This window comes from Doryrhamphus excisus, chromosome 8 (assembly GCF_030265055.1).
Source record: "Doryrhamphus excisus isolate RoL2022-K1 chromosome 8, RoL_Dexc_1.0, whole genome shotgun sequence".
NCBI lineage: Eukaryota > Metazoa > Chordata > Actinopteri > Syngnathiformes > Syngnathidae > Doryrhamphus > Doryrhamphus excisus.
In genome coordinates this window covers 15,295,704-15,310,705 of record NC_080473.1, presented here as the reverse complement: position 1 = coordinate 15,310,705, position 15,002 = coordinate 15,295,704, and the positions used below count along the sequence as shown (strand labels likewise).

Below are 15,002 nucleotides of genomic sequence, written 5' to 3'. Positions count from 1 at the left end.
TGATGCCTGTGTCTTTGTGCAACTTAGTCATTGCATGGTCTACACTGGAATATTTTGATTTTTAACTAATTTCTTGTCTTTTTCAGGTACTGAGCAAAACCAAATAATAGAATGTAGTCAACGCCATGAAGATCTTTTAGCATAAATATAAGAAATATTTATTCTAAAAAAAATTTAAAAAATTACCCAAAAAAAACTAAACAGCTGAAATTTTACAAGAAAAGGTGATTAATGAGGAAAAAGTCACTTTACGAGAAAACAAGTCAATTTAGTATCAAAGTAGAAATATTACATCATATTTTTAAAAATATGTCAAAGTCATAATTACAAGAATACTATTTCCAAAATTGAAAAAAAACACAAATGGAGAAAACTGCTATAATTTATGAGAATAAAGTCTACAACTACAAAACGTTGTAACAAGAAAAGAAGTCGCAATTTCATATGATTTAACTAATATGAAGAAAATATCATTTTATTAGCCTGGAGTGGAAATATTAAAGGAAAAATCCCACCCTCTGAACTATTTGGACCCTACCATTGAGTTGGCCCCCCTCGGGGACCTTAAAGCGATTACAGCAATCCACCTAATTAAGCAATTTGAACTACTCCTCGGGCATTATTATGTTAAAAGTGGAAATAACATATTATACAAATATATATAGCACCAAATTCACAACCATTCTTAATAAGAATGCCAGATTCGGCACTTTAACGAGTACACCCATCTGTAAAAAAAAAAAAAAAAAAAAAAAAGACGATGAAAAGTGAGCATTTGAACTACACTAAAGCATTTTGGGAAATGAATAACTTGTTAACTTGTTAGTCGTCAATGCTATTGAGACATATTGTCAATAGTGACTTAAAAGAACAAATTGAGCAAAAAAAAGTGATGAGTGAATTTCTGCCAGATAGTATTCCTTATTTATGGATGGAATATTTTTGTAGTTACAGCAAAAAAAAAAAAAAGACGATGAAAAGTGAGCATTTGAACTACACTAAAGCATTTTTGGAAATGAATAATAAGTTATGTAGTCGTCAATGCTATTGAGACATATTGTCAATAGTGACTTAAAAGAACAAATTGAGCAAAAAAAAGTGATGAGTGAATTTCTGCCAGATAGTATTCCTTATTTATGGATGGAATATTTTTGTAGTTACAGCAAAAAAAAAAAAAAGACGATGAAAAGTGAGCATTTGAACTACACTAAAGCATTTTTGGAAATGAATAATAAGTTATGTAGTCGTCAATGCTATTGAGACATATTGTCAATAGTGACTTAAAAGAACAAATTGAGCAAAAAAAAGTGATGAGTGAATTTCTGCCATATAGAATTCATTTTTTATGGATGGAATATTTTTGAAGTTACAGCATAGAAAACCTGTTTACCGTCTCCTGCACGCAGGTTTTGCTACTTGGAGCTTAAGAACGAGTACTGGACATGGTACATTGTTTCAATGTCGCCTGCCTGCTGGGGATCAGTGGTGGGGACGAGGAGGCCAGCCTTCATCCATGGTAGAGTGTTGGATCTCCATGTTGGACACTTGAGAAGGAATGGTGCCCAGACGTGAAGGTTGACTGGACTTTATAGGATGTAAGTAAAAATGTGATGGAAGTCTGCTTTCCAGATATTGGACCTGTGTCAGATTTGTTCTATGTATTTATATAGCTGCAGTGCTCTGTGTGCGGCTGCTTCTGTCTGTCTGTTCAGCTGCACTGCAGAAGCTTTATAGTCTAAAATAATGGAGCTCAGAAAACACGAGCACCGGTTGTGTGCATCTTTGACGTGTCTGATGATGATAAAGAATACGACGAGGAGATATTAAATTTGCTATCATCTCCACCACAGTCCAATTCTTCTTCCCTTTGTTCTATTTAGCATCCTTTGTAGTTTCTATCTGTCTTCCCTTCATCCTCTCATCCTCTCGGATGCTACCTCCCCTTCTCTCTCCCTCCCACTCTCCTCTCAATGACTGCCTGAGTCAGCTGGCTTCACCAGTGAGTGAATGCTGCTACTGGAGGTGCCGTATCCTGCAGAGAACCTTGTGTGTGTGTGTGTTGTGTGTGTAGCTGAGTGGACGCAGATGGGAAAGCTACTGAGTCAGAAAGGCTGACTCTCATCACGATCCTTCACTCCTCTGCTGCTATGGAGATCCGGCAGGCTGAATCACAGCAGCGTCTGCACAAAGGGCTGAGGTAACACTGTGATGATGAGTGTGATGAGCGTGATGAAGGATGAAATGCGTGAAGCACAAGCATCTGTACTAGCGTGCATGCAGCCTTGTGGATGTGCGTGGACCTTTTTTTGTAGTCCTTGCGGCCTTGCTTTGCTGGTGTGAAGCAAGCGTCGCTTGGGTGAGGATCATTTCCTTGCTCATCATCGCAGGCTGATGAGGACTAGGATTTCGTCCTTGGTGACACAAATGCTGTTCTCCAATAGCAGCCACAGGAACTGCGATCCTGAATGCACGTTGGCATCAGTTCAACCACAAACCAACAGAGAAGATCAGAGCATCTATACTTTGCATGAATTTGGAAGTGACACCATCATCAAATCAGGGGTGTCCAAACTGTTTCAATCGTGGGTACGAGAACTTCATGGGACATCCTATGGTAATGGTAATGGTAATGGTAATGGTAATGGTAATGGTAACGGTTTAATTTCATTGAGTGCATCCCATAATCAGTTCCCAGTTCCACATGTCCAAAAGGAGTAGGAAAAAGCAAAGCTTATTAAATCCTACCCCTCCATCTGGTACTTTTACAATCACTAACTGTTACATTTGTTCACTTCCTGCTTTCCTAATATAGTTTAAGTTTTATATATTTATTTATTAATTTTTTTATTTATTTTATTTTTATTTATTTATCTATTTTTAAATTTTTGTCACATACCGAAGTACAAGGTGATATGACCATACAATGACATAATTTTTATTTTTTATTTATTTTAAATTATTTAATTTTATTCATTTTTTTGTTTTTTATTTTTTTAATTTTATTTTAGTCATGTACCAAAGTACAAGGTGATATGACCATACAATGACATAATTTTTATTTTATATTTATTTTTAATTATTTTAGTTCTATTTATTTTTTTGTTTCTTATTTTTTTTATTTTATTTTGGTCACGTACCGAAGTACGAGGTGATATGACCATACAATTACATAATTTTTATTTTTTATTTATTTTATTTATTTTTTTGTTTTTTATTTTTTTTATTTTATTTTGGTCACGTACTGAAATACGAGGTGATATGACCATACAATAACATAATTTTAATTTTTTATTTATTTTAGTTTTATTTTAGTTTTATTTTAGTTTTATTTTAGTTTTATTTTAGTTTTATTTTAGTTTTATGTAATTGTTTTTGTTTTTTATTTTTTTATTTTATTTTGGTCATGTACCGAAGTATGAAGTGATATGACCATAAAATGACATCATTTTTATTTATTTTTATTTATTTTAGTTTTATTTATTTTTTTGTTTTTTATTTTTTTAATTTTATTTTGGTCACGTACCAAAGTAGGAGGTGATATGAGCATCAATATATATATATATATATATATCAATATCAAGTGTCAATATAGTGATATATATAGCACATCATGACTGGTTCAAGACTCTTCATCCTTGTATTTAGCAAGGATGAAGGGTCCACGTATTTCAACTTTCCAACCACCCTTCCTCAAGACCATTTGTCGCTTTTTCTTGAAAATGGTGCTCCACTCATTTTTTAATGAAATGCTCATCCCCCAGCAGGTAGGCTTGTGTATGCGGAGATAGCATGGACGATGTGTGCAAGAGATGGTGGTCATCTGGATGTCGGGCTGTTGTGTTTCTTCAGACACTGGCCTTTTCCTACGCAGGTAAAGATGACTGGTACTTAACCAGATCTCTTATAACTGGACTGTTGTCATATGTGAAGTCATGGTTTATAATACATTTGGAATGGAATTTCAATGGCATTGCGCTACCCCTTGATTTTAAATGTGGTAAGTGGTGCACAACTATATTCCCTTATTAAAAAAATATTAGAAAACAGTCTAGAAAATGGATGGATGGGCATTGGTAATGTCTTAAAGGGGCCCTGTTGCTCATTTTTGGCCCTTTGTATTGAGTTGTGGACTGCTGTAGAGCAGCCACACACAATAACCCACACAGAAAGCTTTTTAGATCCTCCAGAATCTGCACCTATTCCAGCAATATTTCAAACTCTGAAAAGCAGCTTTATGTTGGGAAGTTTTTACGACTGTAGGAATAGATATTGGTCAAAAGAGTGAAGAGTGAGGTTCCAGGGAGAAGAGCTACAGAAGGTGGAGAATTTGAAGGAGTCAACAGTTCAGAGGAACGGAGATTGTGAGAAGGAGGTGAAGAAGCGTGTGGAGGCAGGATGGAAGACTTTCAGGTAAAATGAAAGGAAATGTAACCAAAACTGTACTGAGACCAGCCATGTTGTTTGGTCTAGGATGCTGAGGTTCTCATTGGGAGTGACCAGGATGGATAGGATCAGGAAGGAGGGACATTACATGTTAGAGGCCTTGGAGATGAAGTCCTTTAGGCCAGACTGAGATGGTTGGACATGTCCAGAGGAGAGATAGTCCATATATTGGTAGAAGGATGCTGCCAGGTAGGAGGCGTAGAAGAAGACCAAAGAGGAGGTTTATGGATGTAGTGAAGGAGCACTGGTAGAAGTTCACCTCAACACATCTACAGTACGATATATATGATTAATATTAAAGTTCATCATATTTGACCTTTATTTTGCTACTTCTTGAGTTCCGAATTCAGTCCTCAAAAACGTTACTTCCTGTTCCCACAGGCGCTATCGAACCCGGCCCCAAAATTGACGGATACCATCGAGCGGCGGTAACATTAAGAGAAAACATGACACACAAATTCCGCTGTCAATCAGACGGCTGGGATCGGCAGGCCCCACCCCTGCTGACCTGGTACCTGAACGGGGAGCAGCAGAGGGCGCTCCGTCCGAAAGGCGCCCCCGTGACGACGTCCCATAAAGACTCTGCGGTGAGGAGATCAGGAGCCAGTCAGAGCAACAGCTCGTTCTCCTTGCGGGCCAGGAAGTGGGACAGAGAGTTGGTGTGCGTGGCGTCGGACCCCGAGTCTGGAGAGAGCTACAACGCCACGGTCACACTCAATGTCCAGTGTGAGTACCAGGAAATACTTCGGTTTTTGACAGAATACACGCTGAGTTCTTGTAAAATGTCTGCAATGGAGGTTCTTAGCATCGCTCTGCTTTGCCTTCTAGTTCAGCCCAAGATCCTCAGGATCAGCGCACACTACAGCGAAACCTCAGACCCCAGCCTTATCTTAGTCCTCTTTGCTCTGGTTCAGTCCAACCCGCCTGCCACCTTCGCCTTCGTGGACCAGTCGGGTCAGCTCGTGGCCAATACTTCGGACATCCTCCTCCTCGACTCACGTAGCTACCCCTACCTGACCAATCACACGCTGAAAGTCACACTCGGCAGCCTATCAGGGAATATCTCGCTGAACGCCAGCAACAGCGTCGGCGCGGCGCAAAGCAACCTCACCCTGGCAGGTCACTGGGCTTCGGACGGGGAACGCGTTTGAACGACCGGCATTTACCGCAGCCTTCCTGTGTCTCCCTCAGAGTTCCTGCAGTCTCGTGTGGAGGTGCCGATGCTGGGAATCGTTACTGGGGGGGCCATGGCCTTCATGGCCCTTCTCATCCTCAGCCTGATCGTCCTCTGCCTCATGCAAAAAACTAAGAACAAGTCCATCGGTGAGAAATGTGGTCCCTTATGTGTGCGTGACAGCAAATCACTAAGTATATTCAATGTTATCGTTTTGTGTTACAGATGATACAGTGGAGATCGTGATGACCAAGAAAAGGTAAATACCATGCTAGTTCCTGGTCAGGCATTATGGAATAACACAGTTTCATCAAATGGCGATAAAAGTAGACGTTTGTATGGTAGATGGAAATGGTAATGGTAATGGTAATGGTAATGGAAATGGTAATGGTAATGGTAATGGTTTTATTTCATTTGAACATGCATCAGATTACAATTGAGTGCATCCCATAATCAGTTCCCAGTTCCACATGTCCAAAAGGAGTAGGAAGAAGCAAAGCTTATTAAATCCTACCCCTCCATCTGGTACTTTTACAATCAGTAACTGTTACATTTGTTCACTTCCTGCTTTCTTAATATAGTTTAAGGTTTTTTTATTTTTATTTATTTTAATTTAATTTAAATTAATATATTTTTAATTTTTTTAAAAAATACATTTTTGAAATTAAAAAAAATAATACATTTTTAATTTTTTTTAAATTTTTTGTCACTTACCGAAGTAGGAGGTGATATGTGCATCCAATGCCATAATGGGTACCATAGTAAGTGTCAATATAGTGATATATATAGCACATCATGACTGGTTCAAGACTCTTCATCCTTGTATTTAGCAAATATCAACTGCTTGTATTGATCAAGACAATTAAGGACAAAATGTTTTTTGTGTTAATATTTTTGGCTTTCTGCGATGGATTTATTGGATTTAGATTATTTCTTGTGGGAAAATTTGACTTGAGTCGGACCTTCTGGAACTAATTAATGGCGCTAACCAAGGTTCCAGTGTAGCCTAATATTTTAATTTTAATTTTAATTTTAATTTTAATTTTAATTTTAATTTTAATTTTAATTTTAATTTTAATTTTAATTTTAATTTTAATTTTAATTTTAATTTTAATTTTAATTTTAATTTTAATTTTAATTTTAATTTTAATTTTAATTTTAATTTTAATTTTAATTTTTAGATGCAAGAACAGCAATTATAATGAGACAAAATAACAAAGTATTCTAGCAGTAGTCAACATCCAACACTCAATCAGAGCCTCAGGAAAGGTAAAGCAAAAGCACCGTAGATGCGAGACTGTAATTCCAATGCAGGCAGGTCACTCCCAGCATCCATACGGTTCCATACAGGAAACAGAAATAATAAATATTATTATGTGTGTATTATGTATGTGCATAGTGACTCCACCAATCTAAAAGCAGTGACTCCTTACATCCCAAGAGAGAACATGTCGCTGCCCTCCAACATGCAGCTCCACGACCTCAGCACTTTGAAAAAAGGTACATCTTCAACTCCATTCATGACCGTTGAATGTACGTACGTAATCACGCTTCTTCTCTTCTGATATTCACTTTCAACTTTAGCCAATTACTTTGATCTTGTTGAAATGGCACAGAAAACGTTAACAGGATTTTTCCATCAGTGGTTTATATAGTTTATATTCTTATCTAACATAACTGATACACTCATTTCTTCCATTGGCTAATAATCTAAAAATAAGTATGATGGCTGTAGAATCCACATGTGCTGTGCTTTCATTTTGAAGCTGATTTTGCACTGAACTAACCCTAACCCTAACCCTAACCCTAACCTTAACCCCTAATCCTAACCCTAACCCTAACCCTAACCCCTAATCCTAACCCTAACTCTAACCCTAACGCTAACCCCAACCCCAAACCCAAACCCAACCCCTAACCCCTAACCTCTAATCCTTACCCTAACCCTAACTCTAACCCTAACCCTAACCCTAACCCTAACCCTAACCCTAACCCTAACCCTAACCTTAACCCTAACCCTAACCCTAACCCCTAATTCTAACCCTAACCCTAAACTTAACCCTAACCCCTAATTCTAACCCTAACCCTAACCCTAAACTTAACCCTAACCCTAACCCCTAACCCTAACCCCAAATCCTAACCCTAACCCTAACCCTAACCCTAACCCTAACCCTAACCCTAAACTTAACCCTAACCCTAACCTTAACCCCTAACCCTAACCGCAAATCCTAACCCTAACCCCTAACCCTAACCCCTAACCCTAACCCTAACCCCTAACCCTAACCCTAAACTTAACCCTAACCCCTAACCCTAACCCTAACCCCAAATCCTAACCCTAACCCTAACCCTTAACCCTAACCCCTAACCCCTAACCCCTAACCCTAACCCTAACCCTAACCCTAACCCTAACCCTAACCCCTAATCCTAACCCTAACCTTAACCTTAACCCTAATCCCTAACCCCTAACCCTAACCCCTAACCCCTAACCCCTAACCCCTAACCCTAACCCCTAACCCCTAACCCCTAACCCCTAACCCCTAACCCTTAACACTAACCCCTAACCCCTAACCCTTCTTTTTGCATTTTGAAGCTCTACTTTGAACCAATTAAGACGTAAGAGTGCAAACTGTAAATTCTTGCATTTTTCCAACAGTTTTTACAGTTTCGATCACAAGTATATTTGCTGTCACGTACGTTTATTTGCTCCTAAACTCCATTTTTTGCCCCGTTATTCCTCCATGACTCTCCAAAGCACGAGAGACTAGCCAGCTAAACGGTGGTGGACAGAAGAAGAAAGAAGAGGAGGATGAAGACCTGTCTTTAGCATACGCAGCCAGAGGTCAGATCATGTGATTGCGTAGTATAGTAGTATTCGCAGTATGCAGTACTTCCAATACAGACGAAGAGCAGTGTAGTTCTTTAATTCTACTCTTTTTCTAATGCTTGATCTCTCCCAGGGTTTGCAAGATATCCAATGGTGGGATACATCTACAAGGTGAACAGCACAAGCAGTGAGGAGATCTGGCTCTGAGTGACCTCAAACACAAATGCTATATATGCTATATATGCTATATATGCTATATATGCTATATGTGCATGCATAACAAATTCAACTGCAAAAAAAACTGCAAAAGGATTCCCTGTTTCTGCAAGTCAAACAGTTTTTTTTGGTGTGTTTCCAACATGAAATCGTGGGTGTGATGTCTCAACAAAGCGTGTGTGAACACCTAAACACCTAAACTACTATTTAGTACTATTACATATTATTTTATTATTTAGTACTATTTAGTACTATTACCCAGTACATGCTATAAGTTTTGACACCAAGTGTAACCATGCTGATAGTCTTATCTTCCATGTTGTTGTTACTGGAACTCATTCATCGTCCAATCATACTGCAGAATGGAATATGGAGTTGAAGCAAAGTACGTATGTATTTATATATGCACATGCAACATGTCACGTAATGTATATTTGTTTGCATATGTACATGTGTATACTATGTAGTATTGAATAAAGATGACAATAGTCAATGTTTCCTCTACTGTGGGTTCTACTATCTTCCACCAGGGGGTGCAGTAAGGTGCAGGATAAGGAAGTGTGTATATGTAGTGTGTAGTGTGTAGTGTGCAGTGTGCATGTGTAGTGTGTATGTGTATGTACAGTATATGCATAAGACACCAGGTGCTGATTCTAAGTCTGATGCTTTTCATGTGACTGTTCTAACAGGAAGTGGTATTGAGCAGTGGGAGGAACGTCTTTCCTGCATTTTGCCACACACAAACTTTTTTACATTTTTTCGACACCATGATATTTAATTAGTTATGTGAACGTACAAAGTCATGCATGGGTCTTTGTTTTACCTGATGAAAATTATTCCATCCGCCCATTTTCTACACCGCTTGGCCCTGTTAGTGTCAAATTTCCCTTGAAGTGACAAAACGGTTGTGACAAAACACAATAAATTAGGAATCAAAGTCAGATTCAATATTAATAAATGGAACATTTTCATAGTTGGAGCATGAAAACCTCTTGAGGAATTTCTGAATATGATTTTTTCAACATTATTAGAGCCCTGTAGACATGAAATAACACCTGTTAGTGTCAAATTTCCCTTGAAGTGACAAAACGGTTGTGACAAAACACAATAAATTAGGATTCAAAGTCAGATTCAATATTAATAAATGGAATATTTTCATAATTAGAGCATGAAAACCTGTTAAGGACTTTCTGAATACAATTTTTAACATTATTAGAGCCCTGCAGACATGAAATAACACCTATATTTCTACAGCGCTTGGCCCTGTTAGTATCAAATTTCCCTTTAAGTGACAAAACAGTTGTGACAAAACACATTAAATTAGGATTCAAAGTCAGATTCAATATTAATAAATTAAATATGAAAACCTGTTGAGGACTTTCTGAATATGTTTTTTAACATTATTAGAGCCCTGTAGACATGAAATAACACCTGTTAGTGTCAAAGTGACAAAACGGTTGTGACAAAACACAATAAATTAGGATTCAAAGTCAGATTTAATATTAATACATTGAATGTTTTCATAGTTGGATCATAAAAACCTGTTGCGGAGTTTTTGAATACAATTTTTAACATTATTAGAGCCCTGTAGACATGAAATAACACCCCTATAGTCACCTTGACATTCCTCCCTGAACTACAACTTTATCGCGGTGGAGGAGTTTGTGTGTCTTGATGATCATAGGATAAATTGTTGGGGGGTTTTATGCCCCTGGTAGGGTCACCCAATGAGGCGACCACTCATGGGCAGGGCCAAAAGAGTCAGGTGCAGAGCAAGGTGGGCGGAAGCCTTAGTGGTCTGATCTTTAGCTGCAGAAGCTAGTTTTTGGTACATGGAATTCTGGAAGCCTCTGTGGGTGACCAGTCGGGGAAGGAACACATGGGAGGGACTCAACTGGCCCGGGAACGCCTGTGGATCCTCCAGGAGGAGCTGGACGAAGGAGCTAAAACCTTACCACTTACCACGGAATGGGAGGAGAACTTTTTTATAGTTTTTTTTTAATATTTTCCATATGACTTGTCCTGTTCAGGTTGTAAATCAACTCTGCTTTCTGCCCTCAGATTGGATTGGAACCAAACCGAGTACACAACGACACACTTCCTGTTGTCTACCCGTCGGCAGTCATGAAACCGTCTCAGACAGTCAGCAGCACAACAAAGACGACACAATGAAATACAACACAGTTGTGTCCTCTTTGACGGGTCTTTGGATGCTGATTGGTAAGTCTCGATGTATCAATATTATCAATAGTTTTATTGAAGTAAATTTGTCTTTCCAAATTCTTCCACAGAGATTGTTTGGTGCAAAGGTACTGTAAATCCGAATGTGTGATTCTCACTACGTAATGACTTTTGATTGTGTTTGATTACATATTCTAATTTTATGTCCTCACAGATTCAAAAACAGACATTACAGTGGAACCAGGCACTGGACAAATAACGATTGTTTGTACTGGAAACAACACAATTGTATCGACAAATGGTGACTATGTGAAATTTCCTTTGAAATTCAAAGATGAGAATTCTGGAGAGTACAAATGTGTGCCAAAAAACCTGACGCCGGAGAAAGCACGCCATGCGACCGGGACAACTATCTTTGTCAAGTTTAGATGTAAGTTCCCCATTCGCCAGCCGTTCTTTCTTTAAAACTTCTTTCAAAGTTAGTGAAAATGATTAGCATTGGACATTGGACACTGTGAGACCATATTACAGAATTATGAATTGAATAAAATGAGGGTAAAATTTAGCATGCAAACCTTTGCCAATACTGAACACTTGTATCCTGTAAGTGGTTTTTATACAAGATAAATAAGAATTAGTGGTGTCTTAATTCCAACAGTTGTCAATGCAAAAGGTCACACACTCTAATATTTGATTGGCTTTCATTTCAGTACGTAATTATTTATGTTTTCACAAGGTTTTGCAATGTCACGTCAAAGTTTAGCCACTGTCCTTCCACTTCTTAATAATGTCTTGGACACCCCATTATAGTTTTTTTTACAAACTCATTGGATGTTTTATCAGGATTGATGCCATAAATTTCACCCTTCTGAAACAGATGAACCCACTTTGTTTAAAGGGGAGCTATTATGCTCATTTTGTATTGAGTTGTGGTCTCCTGTAGGGCAGCTACACGCAATAACCCACACAGAAAGCGTTTTAGACTTTCCAGAATCTGCACCCAATCCAGCTGTACTTCCTTTGATTTGTACTTCCGGCCAAAACAGTCTGTTTTAATTTATTCCACCCACTCCGCTTCCTAGTACTATGAAACATAATAAGGAAGTCTGTCCCTCTGTGACATCACAAAGGGGCAGTTTTGCCACGCCCTTTTGAAACCGAGCGTTTTGAGCCATCCCAAACTTTTTTCAGGGCTCACTTCCAAATGCGTAGACCTTATTATTTGAAACTTTGGCACACGAGAATACAACATTCTAACTACATTTATAGGTTAGAAAAGTGAAAAAATGGAATGGAATGGCCTTTATTGTCATTATACAAGATGTACAACGAGATTGGAGAGCTTCTCCTTTCATTGCAGTAGTCAAGTTAAAAAAAAAAGTATATAAAAGTAGAGTAAAAAAGACAATTTAACAAGATATATACAAGATATATACAAGATATCCAAAATCTACACATAGTAGTATTGCGCAGGAGCATATTGAGGCTATATTAATTTTAGTGCATTGATAAATGGGTCATAGTGCAAAAAGCATGATAGGTCCCCCTTTAACAAATCATCCCTGCAGTAATTAGCCAAGCGAAGGTATCTGATGAATGCTTCTTGGCAAACTCTTGATCGATAAAGGATGGTGAATGAGGTCCATACTTTAATATTCTTCATCGACTGCATTTTTAGAGTGATTGCAGCGACACATCTCCCAGATATTTGTCTTTGTGTTTTTTCCAGCCTGTGACAACTGCGTGGAGCTTGACGTGCTTTCCATAGCAGGTCTAGTTGCTGGAGAAGTGATGGCCACCACCGTGCTTGGAGTGGCGGTTTATCTTGTAGCATCTCAGGCTCACGCTGGTTTTACTTCGCCTCAACACAAAAGTAAATACGACACAGTATTAGGGCCACGTTGAGAAAAAAAATGATATTTTGAGAATAAAGTTGTATATGAAAATAAAGTCATAATATTGCTTGTTATACAAGGAAGCAAGGAAACATTCCTCTTGCTTCAGGTAAGCTTTTATTTATAACTTGGCAGCAAAACAGAGCAGTTGAGCACAAACAGATTAGCACGTCTAGACCTTCTCACCTCCACATGTCCAAGGACAAAGGTCACATAACTTTTCCTAGCTGTCTCAGGCAATGCCTGGAACAAAGTTACACATTTTTGACAAAAATATGGGCTAAAGATGCTAATTTATTTGTGCTCAAGTTCTCTGTTTTTTATTATAAATAAATCTAAAGAGATGAGTGTTCTTTTTTCCTGAAGAGTTATGCTCTATTTTCTTTCTCACACGTAATATTAGAAGTCTATTCACATAATATTACAACTTTTTTCTCACAAATTTTCGCCATTATTCTCAAAATCTCAAATCTCATGATTTATATTTAAAGAATGAATATTTTAATTTACCCTTATTTGCTTCTCTGCAGGCTCTGATAGAAAACACCTCATTTCCAAAGAACCAAACAGGAGAGTCCCAAATGATGACTACCAGGAGGTAAACACAATCATAAAGCTTTTCAATGCAACACTCTTATTTTGAAATTGAATAACTAACAGTATTTGTCTTTTCCTCCCACAGCTTCTGAGACACAAAGGTGGTCGTAAAGAAATATACGATACGCTCTCGGATAAACGATAGTGATATAGATTCATGATTCTTTGAAGTCGGCATATACTGATGGGCAGCAATGAAAATAAAATGTAATATACGGTCCAACAGATTTTACCTAATAAGATGGAGAATAAAACATTCTTGTTCTAAGCTGTTTTTCCCCCCATTGTATTATTATGAACAATAAATGTGTGACCTAACCAATAAGAGGATCAGATTTTCATAAATTCTGTCTCCAGCGTTTGTGTATGAATACGTAAAAGTGAGCTTGTAACAAGTACGGGTGATTTGAAAAAATAAAACAACATTATGTACACTGATTTTTACTATATGGTAGCCATTATTTTACATCTAATATACGAGTTTTAGCTAAAATGAAAGAAAAGGTATACAAACTGTGGTGAGACCAGCCATGTTGTTTGGTCTAGAGACATTACCACTTAGGAAAAGACAGGAAGCAGAACTGGAGGTAGCAGAAATGAGGATGCTGAGGTTCTCATTGGGAGTGACCAGGATGGATAGGATCAGGAAGGAGTACATCAGAGGGACATTACATGTTAGAGGCCTTGGAGATAAAGTCCTTTAGGCCAGACTGAGATGGTTGGGACATGTCCAGAGGAGAGGTAGGTAGGTAGGTAGGTAGGTAGGTAGGTAGGTAGGTAGGTAGGTAGGTAGGTAGGTAGGTAGGTAGGTAGGTAGGTAGGTAGGTAAGGTAGGTAGGTAAGGTAGGTAGGTAAGGTAGGTAGGTAGGTAGGTCGGTAAAGTAGGTAGGTAGGTAGGTAGGTAAGGTAGGTAGGTAGGTAGGTAGGTAAGGAAGGTATGTAGGTCTGTAAGGTAGGTAGGTATGTAGGTAGGTAAGGAAGGTAGGTAGGTCTGTAAGGTAGGTAGGTAGGTAGGTAAGGTAGGTAGGTAGGTAGGTAGGTAGGTCGGTAAGGTGGGTAGGTAGGTAGGTAAGGTAGGTAGGTAGGTAGGTAAGGTAGGTAGGTAGGTAGGTAGGTAAGGTAGGTAAGGTAGGTAGGTAAGGTAGGTAGGTAAGGTAGGTAGGTAGGTAGGTAAGGTAGGTAGGTAGGTAGGTAGGTAGGTAGGTAGGTAGGTAGGTGGGTAGGTAGGTAGGTAGGTAAGGTAGGTAGGTAGGTCGGTAAGGTAGGTAGGTAGGTAGGTAGGTAGGTAGGTAGGTCGGTAAGGTAGATAGGTAGGTAAGGTAGGTAGGTAGGTAGGTAGGTAGGTAGGTAGGTAGGTAGGTAAGGTAGGTAGGTAGGTCGGTAAGGTAGGTAGGTAGGTAGGTAGGTAAGGTAGGTAGGTAGGTAGGTAGGTAGGTAGGTAGGTAGGTAGGTAGGTAGGTAGGTAAGGTAGGTAGGTAGGTAGGTAGGTAAGGTAGGTAGGTAGGTAGGTAGGTAGGTAAGGTAGGTAGGTAGGTAGGTAGGTAGGTAGGTAAGGTAGGTAGGTAGGTAGGTAAGGTAGGTAGGTAGGTAGGTAGGTAAGGTAGGTAGGTAGGTAGGTAGGTAGGTAGGTAGGTAAGGTAGGTAGGTAGGTAGGTAGGTAGGTAGGTAGGTAGGT

The 15,002-nt window shown here is 38.7% G+C and overlaps 2 protein-coding genes across 4 annotated transcripts; both read left to right on the top strand.

Moving 5' to 3' along the window:
• Positions 1-1,750: 1,750 nt before the first annotated feature.
• LOC131134127 (transmembrane protein 25) lies at positions 1,751-9,140 on the top strand. 3 transcript variants are annotated; one of them, XM_058079017.1, is made up of 9 exons: positions 1,751-2,197; positions 3,765-3,871; positions 4,825-5,169; positions 5,272-5,562; positions 5,635-5,766; positions 5,843-5,876; positions 7,017-7,117; positions 8,367-8,453; positions 8,572-9,140. In XM_058079017.1, exons 2-9 carry the CDS (start codon positions 3,790-3,792, stop codon positions 8,643-8,645), a joined length of 1,146 nt encoding a protein of 381 aa, XP_057935000.1. In that variant the 5' UTR covers positions 1,751-2,197; positions 3,765-3,789; the 3' UTR covers positions 8,646-9,140. The 3 variants fall into 3 exon arrangements, with proteins under 3 accessions (XP_057935000.1, XP_057934999.1, XP_057935001.1); XM_058079016.1 differs by having other exon boundaries at positions 1,753-2,197; positions 3,762-3,871; XM_058079018.1 differs by lacking the exon at positions 3,765-3,871 and having other exon boundaries at positions 1,754-2,197.
• Positions 9,141-10,692: 1,552 nt separating this feature from the next.
• On the top strand, positions 10,693-13,641 carry LOC131134731 (T-cell surface glycoprotein CD3 epsilon chain-like). The gene is made up of 6 exons (XM_058080300.1): positions 10,693-10,874; positions 10,946-10,963; positions 11,050-11,265; positions 12,565-12,708; positions 13,261-13,328; positions 13,413-13,641. Exons 1-6 carry the CDS (start codon positions 10,823-10,825, stop codon positions 13,470-13,472), a joined length of 558 nt encoding a protein of 185 aa, XP_057936283.1. The 5' UTR covers positions 10,693-10,822; the 3' UTR covers positions 13,473-13,641.
• Positions 13,642-15,002: the final 1,361 nt, after the last annotated feature.